Source organism: Acanthochromis polyacanthus, chromosome 2 (genome assembly GCF_021347895.1).
Source record: "Acanthochromis polyacanthus isolate Apoly-LR-REF ecotype Palm Island chromosome 2, KAUST_Apoly_ChrSc, whole genome shotgun sequence".
NCBI classification, from domain to species: domain Eukaryota; kingdom Metazoa; phylum Chordata; class Actinopteri; family Pomacentridae; genus Acanthochromis; species Acanthochromis polyacanthus.
The window spans coordinates 13,455,628-13,466,465 of record NC_067114.1 but is presented as its reverse complement, the minus strand read 5'-3'; the positions used below and the strand labels follow the sequence as shown (position 1 = coordinate 13,466,465).

General features: G+C 40.8%; 1 protein-coding gene across 1 annotated transcript; it reads right to left on the bottom strand.

Moving 5' to 3' along the window:
• Window positions 1-266: 266 nt before the first annotated feature.
• On the bottom strand, window positions 267-10,037 carry LOC110959159 (aspartate aminotransferase, mitochondrial). Its single transcript, XM_022205929.2, has 10 exons — window positions 9,871-10,037; window positions 6,606-6,762; window positions 6,058-6,186; window positions 5,900-5,959; window positions 5,630-5,791; window positions 4,747-4,851; window positions 4,377-4,527; window positions 3,210-3,375; window positions 2,940-3,090; window positions 267-1,608 (listed from the first exon to the last, which is right to left on the bottom strand). The coding sequence occupies exons 1-10, from the start codon at window positions 9,951-9,953 to the stop codon at window positions 1,486-1,488; spliced, it is 1,287 nt and encodes a 428-aa protein (XP_022061621.2). The 5' UTR covers window positions 9,954-10,037; the 3' UTR covers window positions 267-1,485.
• Window positions 10,038-10,838: the final 801 nt, after the last annotated feature.

Below are 10,838 nucleotides of genomic sequence, written 5' to 3'. Positions count from 1 at the left end.
GACTGATCTTCAGTGCCAAGTTTGATTATCCTGACTTCAGCGGTTGCAGAGATATCGGACCGGACATAGCCACATACATACATACATACTTACCCAGCCAGATACCGCACCGAATGCAATAACCCCGCCGACGTACCCGTCGGGCTGGTTAACTATCCCTTGCAATAAAAAACATGTAAGCATGTAAGCGTGCACAAGAAGTCAAACACGAAGGGAAACATGAGGAATTGCTCGAGAACAGACATAAAACACAGCAGAACAGCTCATTACTCTATGTTGATTTATTGTTTGTTCAATGAAGTACATGATCAATGATCCATATTTTCTGACAGAATGGAAAACATGGAGGCGCAGTGTGAGACCTTTCTGAGCAGACTGGGGTAAAGCCCACATTCTCGATGCCATCTGTGTCTCACAGACTTCACAATGACCAGATTCATACACTGAAACACGGCGTCTGAGTGAATGAGCAGCATGTGCATGTTTTCCTAATAAACTGTTGGGTTCATTCCCAGCGGACACCCCACTCATGTTTATTAGCCACACAGAGAGACAGTAGCATGGGTATCAAGTACGAAGCCTCACTATGAAAATAAAAAACTAGGTGTTGCAACTGGGGTTTGGGTGAAGTTTGAAAAATAATTCTTTATGGTGGAATCCATAGAGTACTGTAGTTTAACTCTTTAGGCTTGTGTGCTTGTTTTTTTAGGGCCATAAAGGAGGAACGACTGAGAAACTGCTGCCCTGTGACCACCTAAACTGAAATCAATATAAGACTTACAAATCCTACTGGAAAAGTACTGAATACATTGAAAGACTGATGTGCAAATTCCAAAAGGAGATAATCAAGAGACTAAATTACTGGATGATTGATTCATTCAGATTAACCCAGAGAACTGATAAACTGATTAAAATTCCCGCTAATACAGTAAAGCCCACTGACGGTCTTGTCTTGAAAGTTAAACAGTGCTGTACAGCTTAAAAAGTGCTACAACTCACCAATAAAATAAAACAAAACATATTTCTACAGGATTTCACAAAGCAACAGATCTCATCTTGTACGTAAAACAAACGCACAGTGTAACACTGCCCTATGTTTTTTCCTTGATGTTCCAAAGTGAGAGGGCCCAGAGCAGATTAAGAGCACAAATTCAGGAGGACGTTCATGCACAGCCAACAGTTGGTTCCACAAAATAAACAAGTAAAGATGAGACAATCAGCTCGGTCAATAGGGGGAAGAAATGTATACTTTGCAGTTTGGCTGGGGAGCTTGTTCAGTGAAATTCAAACCGAAAAAGAAACGTAACCAGAGAACAAACTATTAACAGCAGCCGTTCCAAGTTGAATTTGTGACAAAATCCAATCGAGATAATCTAAATATTGAGCTGTTCTAAAGGTGGAATGGAGGAGACCAATAACAAGTGACGCATAAAGCTCCTTTTCAACACTGCTGCTTTGATTTTGTCGCTTTCCCAGCAGGACAGTCTACTTGGTGACCGCGTGGATGGCTTCTGCCAGGTAGCCCACGTTCCCAGACGACACTCCTGCCATGGAAATTCTGCCATCCTTGGTCATGTACACTGAATACTCCTTTATGATGCGCTCAACCTGCAGGAAAAGAAAGGTAACAAACACAAATTTAACAACTCTACTAAGACCAGAAGCAGAGATTTGCTCTCACAGTGTCTCAGGGGAGTTTGATAGTTCAACAATAAACACTAAAGAAGCTAATATGATTCTACCATGCAGGAAAAAAAAAACCCTCAGAAATAGATGTAATTTTACTCAATATTGGTACCAATTTGAGGGATTTCTTTATTATTTTTTTTGTTTGAAAGTTTTTAACTGCAAATGTTTATTGAAGAGCTGATCGAAGCAAGAACATAAACTCTGATCTTAATTGAATATTAAAAAAAGAGTGTAAAAATTCCAAAATGTCAGCACCCAGGTAGCTCAACTGGTTGAGCAGTCTACCTATGAACGGGTGGTAAAGCCCCTGATGCAGCAGCCTGGGTTTGATTTCAGTTCACAGAACTTTGCTGCAGGTCGTCCCCCTATTCTTCTCACTACTTGCCTGTCTGCCTCTCCACTAACCGGTCCAATAAAGCAAACAAAAGGCCAAAAAAAACCCTCCAAAATCATTGAAATTGTGCAAAAGAAATGTGTGAATTCCCTGAATTTAAGCTAGACTTCATATTTATCAAAAGAACAAAGTTTCAATCTACAAACATCTTAATGCAGAGAGCAAAGAAAAGGCTGCTGGTTCTTTTTTTTTCATCTTTCTTGTAAATTGACATTTTTTTCTTGGTGCTTTTTGTATGACCTTAAAAGAATGACTTGACATTTTGGGAAATACATATATTGGCTTTCTGGGGAGAGTTAGATGAGAAAATCAATACCACCCTCCCACCAATGCAGTAAATATGAAGCCAGAGCCAGCACCTGTTCAGCTGAAGAAAGAGACAGAACACGGGAGAGGAAACAGCTGAAGTCACCCGTCTCTGGACAAAGGGAACTAAATCGACCCAGCAGCACCTCTGAAGCTCACAAAATAAGACCTAATGTCATTTAGGTTTAAATCCGTAAAAAACCTGCAGGAGAAAAATGGCCATAACTTGCCGTTTCACGCTCCTGTCTATTTCTTGGTGCTGAGCAGTTGCCAGGCAACCAGCTAAGATTCCACAAAGCTGCTTTTCTGGTTTCTGGATTCAGGTTTAAATTCAATGAACAAAGATGAGAGTGGTATCAACCTTCTGCATTAATCCTCAGCTCAAAGACACCAAAGTGTTTCCCAAAATGCTGCACTATTCCTTTACTGTATTTTTGCTGCATCATCTGTTGTGTGATACAACTTATCAAAGCAAAAGTAGGTTTACAACTGAACTTTGTATGGAGTTATTTAAATGAGGAACATATTCTTCTGTTGTGTATCCGAGTACCTGTTCAGGTTTGAGGCCTGTAAAGCAGAACATCCCGATCTGGTCGATGACGTGCTGCCAGTTGTGGGAGGAGCCGTTCTTTTTCAGACCGGCCGCCAGCTGTTCTCTCATCTTGATGATGCGGTTAGCCATACCATGGACCTCCTCCAGCCTGAATAAACAAACACATGGATCAAGAAAAAGGTGTAAGAATGCGTCTCGAACAGGTAATTCAGATAAAATTTTTTATGTGGATGTAGTATCCATAAACATGCATCTGAAAGCTCGTACCACAGCGAGCGCAGATCTGGTGTGTTGAGAATGGTTGCAGCGATTCTGGCGCCGTTCATTGGAGGGTTGGAGTAAATGGGTCTGATGAGGATCTTCAGTTGAGACTCCACTCTCTTTGCCTCCTCTGCATCTTTGCACACGACAGTGAAGCCTCCAACACGCTCACCTGTCAGCATTAATACACACATTCAGGGAAAACAATGAGATTAACAGTGAGTCTGACCCGCTCATGGAAAACTGTTCATCTGCAAATATTGATTGATTTAATCCCTTCTATCAACTTTGACAAGGCCCCAGAGCTAATCATTTCGCAGAGAAAAACGACCAAATCTAAGCAGAATTCTGGAACACTGAATTAATAATCACTGTAATTCTATACATCTCATTTAAAAATTTTGTGGGGAAAAAACGAAGCAACCAGATTATGTAAAAAACAAAAAATCGGCAGAAAAATAGACTCGAGTTCTCTTTTATGGTGTTGCAGAATTTTATGTAGCAGCGAAACATGAGAAACAGTAAAAATGTGACAGGAGCAAAAAACACCTAAACTGTTTGGGGCTTAGAAGGGTAAAGCTTAAAACAGACACTGAATTCTCTACATTTGTACATTCAAATAGTAAAATCATCATCGCAATCTGTTAAGAATCTTCTAGAACAGAATTGGGTGAGTTTGTATATGACAGTCACAGAATCATTGCGTATCATGTGTAAAACGCAAAGAAAGTAAAATGTGTTGCTTCCACTGCTCTATTTTTTTTACAAATCTCTTATGCCTGACTTAAATCTCTCAGTGCAATGCCAGATATCACTATATGATTATTTCATGATATTCAGATTTTACACAGAAGCAGCTGTGAGTGAACAGCAAAGTAGAAATAAATGAATTATTCAAATTTTTTTTAGAACTCTGAAAGCCTGAAAGCTTATTTGAATAAACCATATTTGACTAACAAATTTCCACCACTGGGTGGTGGTAAAACACAAGCTGAGGTTCAAGAAGTGATACACTTTGTTTATTTTTCATTCTCTGACAGTCACTGATTGAACATGAATTTCCCCTACCGGTAAATTTTCAATAAAATGTTTTAGTTAATTGTGGCTCTGGAAACTGATTGTTGTCTTTATGAAGATATATTTAAGAAGAGTCTGCACTGAAATCCAACTGACCATAGAGTCCCATGTTCTTGGCGAAGGACTGGGACAGCACAATGTTGTGGCCCTGTTCAATAAAGTAGCGCACGGCCCAGGCATCGCGATCAATGTCTCCACTGGCAAAGCCCTGGTAGGCCATATCGAAGAAAACAAGCAAGTTCCTTTTCTATAAGGTGAGAAAGAAAAAAGAAAAAAAGGAGGAGGAGACAAGAAAGACGCAGACAAAGAAGATAAAGAAGTTATTGTGATAACACTCAACATGCAGCACTTATCAGGTATGGCTTTTGAACTGTCAAAGACCATCTGAGATAAAAACAAAGAACACATTTTATCAACGATGTTGCTAAAGTTGTGCAGAACCTTGCTGATAATGATGCTCACTGACCTTCACAATGCTAGCAATCTCCTTCCACTGCTCGGGCTTCGGGTCCACGCCGGTCGGGTTGTGGGCGCACGCATGAAGCACGATCACACTCTGCTCTGGGATTTTCTGTCACATAAAGAAGAGTTTCGGTTTGTCAAACTACAACACTACATCGACTGCAGACTCTCCTTGTTGACAGTATTTTTACTACAGCACTGCTCCATCACAGTTTAACTGACGACCCACACAGTAACATCCACTGTGCCTGCATTCCGCTCATATCATTAACTTGATGCTTCCTCATCACTAAATGTTAACAAAGGCTGGGCCTCTATGTGTAGATTTATTTAGAAGATGTTTAAATAACTGATAAAGAGTAAACACAATCATGGATATCTTTTTAACTGTAAACATTTAATGTTGCACATACAGTATAGTGCAAGTAAAAACAGGAGGAAGCTGACGTATCTAGGCGATTACTGAAGAATTTTGAAACCTAAGATTTGCTTGCTAAGAGCCGAAAAGGACAGGAATGCATTGAGCTAGACTAATGAATCTCTCCAGAAATAGCACAGAGTAGGGCTGGGATTTTAGGATTTCAGCAGCGAGTTCACTGAATTGATCCAAACTGCTCAGTGACAGTTAACTGCTGAACTTTTGAAAGTTACTAAAATCCTACAAACTAAAATTCAACATTCTAATGAACATTAACAAACTAAAAATGAGGTAACACAGAGCTTGATTCATTGTCAGAGAAATGTTTGTATGTGGATTAAATCCTTACATACAGACTGAGCAGCCTTCTGACTGACAAGGATTGGATTTTAGCATTTCTTCCAACCTCAAACCGGTGCTGAATTCATTTAATTGACCCTCTGATGTCTAGCTTTCATCGATGTCTTACAGAAATGTCCTCAAGAGCTCCTTTGAAGTCAAATCCACAGGTGGAGGGCTCATAGTATCTGTAAGCTTTGAGCTGCATGCCAGCATCTCTGAAGATGGGTGTGTGGTTTCCCCAGGAGGGTTTGGGCAGGTACACATCATGAGGACCTCCATGGAATCGAGACTGTGACCGAGAAAGACCAGACCAGGTGAGACAGCCAGAATAGTCTAAATACTGCATTTTTTTATTGTTTTCTGCAAAGTGTCTAATACAAAAAATAAAATAACTCACCAAAAAGTTGGCTCCAATGCGCAGAGATCCAGTTCCTGAGATGGTCTGGACGGTGATGCTCTGTTGATAAAAGAAAACTGCTGCATTGGTTTGAATTTAAAACTGCCAGAAATTATTTGAACTTAATTTAGGTTGGATTGAAAAACACTCCAACATACCCTGCTGCTCTTCAGGACCTCACTATCATTACCAAGAGCCAGCTGGGCACAGGCCTTGGTAAATTCCCCCAGACCACCAATGGGAAGGTACTCCTTATCCAGCTGTTTGGATGCAATCAAAGCCTCTGCCTACAGCATGAAATGGGGGTATAAAACATAACTGTAGTTTCCTGGACTGGTATTCCCTTACTTTATACATCAAATATCTGTGATACAGTGAACATTCTCTTAGAAACAAAACAACTGCCCAGACATTAGTTCATGGTGATGATTCAGAAATTCAGAGTTCAGAGTTCCTGCTGCTGAAGCAGGAACTCCGGATGACAAAGCAGGAATGAACCAATGAGGAAGACACCAGTAACAACCTTTAAACTCCTCTAACAACCAGTCAAAATATTAACCATCCAAACTGCCCCAACCTCAATTTCATTAAGACTTGCTTTAAAAGGTTACTGGAGTACTGCACATCTATTTGAGTTCACCAAAGGTCTGACACAAAGAAACAATAAAATCAGTGGATTCACTGGAGGATTTGGTGACATTTTTACCTTGCGAACACAGCTGAGGACAAAGGGCTTTCCCTGATCATCCCTGTAGGCTCCTACTCCCAGGTTCATCTTCTTGGGATTGGTGTCCCTCTTGAAAGCCTCGGTCACCCCCAGGATGGGATCGGGGGGACCCATCTGCACTCCACCCCACCATGAGCTGCAAAGACAGAACAACAGTAACGATGAACACTGAAGACTGTCGACATGTTTGTGGGCACTGAACTGGAAAACTTTGTTGATGAACAGAAACACTAATGTGTCTTAACAAGGTTCTATAAAGAGCTGCTTCTTTGTGGTCATAAATAACACCGGTCACTACTCTGAAGCCTGCATTAGCGATGTTCCTGTGACATGTTCAGGAGCTTAACTCCTCATGTGATCTGAGGACACCACACTGACCTGCAGACACGTTAACCATGCACTGTGAGCACAAGTTTCATGGGGCAAACATTATAATCCATTTAGGAGGTCCAAAGTCCAAAAACAAGAGCGACGATAAATGTGGGTCTAAAATGTGGGCCGTCTCTAAAATCGCTCCCACATTTACTCAGTCAGTACAACAGTAAACACTCAGTAGGACACCGCAGAATGTGAGAGATTTAAATGTTCTAGACAATGCAATGATCAAGCATGCCAATTTACTACTGTTGTTTCCTTTTCGCGTGGTTGTAGCAGTATTTGTAAACTCATATTTTAAAAAAATATATATCATTCACTGGCCTGTGGATTCCTAATGTTTTATGTTTAGTTTATTAATCCTGTATTTCACTAGAAAATATCCGACTCATCTGCTTACTTTTAACACTGTTTTAGTCTTGTCTTTCACACACTGCCATCTGAGTAAGAAAGTAGGCCACAATTAAAGGCAGCAATAAAAGTTCCACACAAATGTAAAAAGGTCATGTAGTCTGCCTTCTTGACCTCAGTCTGACAGTCTATAATTTATCATGCACATGACAGTCATTTTCTTTAGACTTAAACCATAATAAGATTTAAGCTTACCTAAGCACATTCGACTTCATAGGCAGTAACACAAACTACTCTGTTTTCAACTAGATGAATGGTTTCAAAACTCATTTCTAACTGAATATCCCACACTGGTGTTTGTTGCACTTCCATCTTACAAAGTAAACATAATCACAGCTGCTTAATCACTATATATGAGCTGAATCTTAATGTAATTGTAAAATGCCAAGAAGAAATAAAGTCAAACTATTATGGTCTGCGCTGCAACAGTATATTTAGCTACCATGCCAAATTGCAGTGGTGCATAATAGTCCTCCTGCTGCTGGAACCTTGTGTACAATAGATGAACTTGCTGGACACATTCTGCTTGATAAATGAAGTGTGTTATACGTTGTGACTGCACTCCTATCCTCACGTACATGTCATTGTCTCAGGTTTCTTGTACTATCTAAACGCTCTAAACTTTGCAGCTAAATTTAGGACATAGCGCTTTGCAAAGGGCAAGAGTCTCCAATCCCCTAATATTAAAACACAGATGTGATTAGTTACACTGTGACTTCATTCAATGACAAACATAACTTCTTGCATGAAAATCTAGTCTGGACTGATTAGGACAAAGGCAGTTCTAGGTTTCGCCTTGCAATTGTAATTTTAATAAAACTCTTTACAAAGTAATACAAAAAACACCTTAGTGAGGTCTACTTTGTTGAGAGTGCGTAAGAGATTATTTCTAAGGTATTCCTGAGGTTGTATTTTGTGGTGGTGTTGTATTGTAGTTGTACATGCTGACATTGTCGATCCCTGTGTGAAGTTGTCACATACAGGTGAAAATGTTCTACATCTGTGTTGTTTAAGATTAGATAAGGTTACCATATAATCATAGGGGGACTACAGAGAAATCTAGTAAACGTTCTCAACACATGAGACTATCACTATGGCATGTTTTAGCTGTAAGACAGTGTATGCAATCATTTCTATGCTTGCAGTTATTTTAGTGTGGAATTTTAACACAATGTAGTATCTTACAATTGAAAAGAGCAACAGCAAACTGCTCCCTGAAGAGGCATTTGGCCTCAAGTGGTCTCACTCAGTCTGCAATGTACATGCACACAGAACCTTGAACAGCTGAACTTCAGGGTTCAAATAAATATGAGTGACTGGTGGGTTATCAGGGATCGATAGACCAAGGACCTTTTGGGAAAGTTAAATAGCACGATCGAACCGTCTCAACTTCCCGTCCTGACGTCTAGCATTAAATAATAACGTCTGAATACAGGTGTTGCTACCGGTGTGTGACACACAAAGCATTCACACTGAAACACACCCACGCAGACAGAAATAGGAGACGAGCAGCAAGCAAAATGAAACCTAGAGTTACACCGTAGGAGATAGGTCGAGGGGTTCGACAAATAAAAGCACTAATGCTGAAACTAACATTATAAAAGCTTCATATTAAACCCTTAACTACATAAAAGCGCAATAAAAGACCTAAACAAGCTTGCCCTCCAAGCACGCCATGAAAGGACACGCCGCTTTCGATCTCAGTTCCACCGCTAGAAATCAGCCAATCAGCCATCAAAGCCGGAACACGACAGCCAATCAGCTCACACGACTTCACCGACTACGACAAGCCGCTTGGCTCAAACTACGCGTCGGGTTTAACAACTGACGCTATCGCGATCGTTTAAAATAGTCAATAAAGTTGTTTTAAAAATGTCATGGAATTTGGTTAAATTCAACAATTTCATTTAACTTCATTATAATAAATAAGTTATTTGCAACAAGTAAAATATATATATAGCTGGGCTCTTATTTCCGTCCACAGCAGGTGCCTGCCACACGGGAAGCTGTGCTACTGACACACTAACGTGACTTTCATTAGTAGCAGCTTTACTGATGGCAACACAAAGTTATACTGTAAAGGTCAGTTTATTGGCTATCAGAGGAGAGTTCTTGAACTTCTGGGTCAAACCGGTTAGGTTACCGAGTCATAAAACAGCAGAGCTACATTATGAGCAATAACTAGCTATGCTCTTGTCACTGAAGCTAACCTCAACCGACAGCTCCGTGGGGCCTGTGGAAACCATTTGACCCCTGCTAGCTAACTAGCTTGTCGAGCTACACTAATCATCAAGTAACGAAGCCTCAACGTATAACCGGCGCCTGACGGTAACCTTCAAATAACAGGTTATCTGCTGGTCTAACTAGCGGTGAAAACACGCCGTTAATACAACCGGAGCTTTAACTGTTTAAGTGTCTCTGTCCGCGTTTATTTTGGTACCGAGTTATGCCCGTTTACCTGTTGCGGGTGGACAGAACTCCCAGGGACGGGGAGATGTTGCCCAGACAGTAGATCACCTTGTTGGATTTGAGCAGGGCCATCGTTGCTGCGCTTGGGAGTCGAGCCTGGAAGGATGTGGACGGATGTGAAGGGCAGAAGCGACCACGGCGCCACGCTCTGCTGTACGCGCTGACATCAGAGTAACGCGCGCACGCAGGAAGGAAACATAATCTGAATGGTAATCCCTAAAACTAGTGCTGCATGGAGAGCACATCTGAGGAGGGAGGGGAAAGCTACACACACACTTTTTCAGGATTAAAACTGACAGTGGATGTTTATGTTTCAAGTGTCATGTTTCACTGGGTTCAGGCATCAGTCCACATTAATGTGACACAGATAGAGGCCTTCATAGCTGAGAAATGCCCTCAAACACCATCATATGTGAACAAAGCAACAAAAAATATGAGAATTAATATTAAAAATCACAGCTGAGACAATGTAACTACAAGCGATTTCAAACATATTGTGGTAAAACATACAGTAAATATGCACAACCATATAACATGGAAAAATAAGATTTATTAAAAAATAATGAAAGATTTCTGTGTGTAGGCAGCAGAGATGGAGGAAGTGACCAACTCAATTTATATTTTACATTGAAGTACAGCTAAAGTGTATTCTACTCTCAAAGGCTTTCAGCACTAGCCTAGCCGCGCTAGACAACCCACGGCAACGAATTTAATTCTCTGCCAGGGTGGGTCTAGTTACCCTCCATAAGGCTCGAGGCTGGATTCTCCTAAAACTGGCCGGACCAATCACCATGAAGTGTAGAGTCAGAAGGCGGGCGTAACGAAGTGACGACAGAGGCGTGACGATTCTGACAGAAACAACCGGCGCACAATAAACAGTTATCTTTCGACTCGGCTTTGGCCACAGCCCTTAAAGATTTGAAGCTAAAATTCAACTTGAAAGATAAACAAAGGACG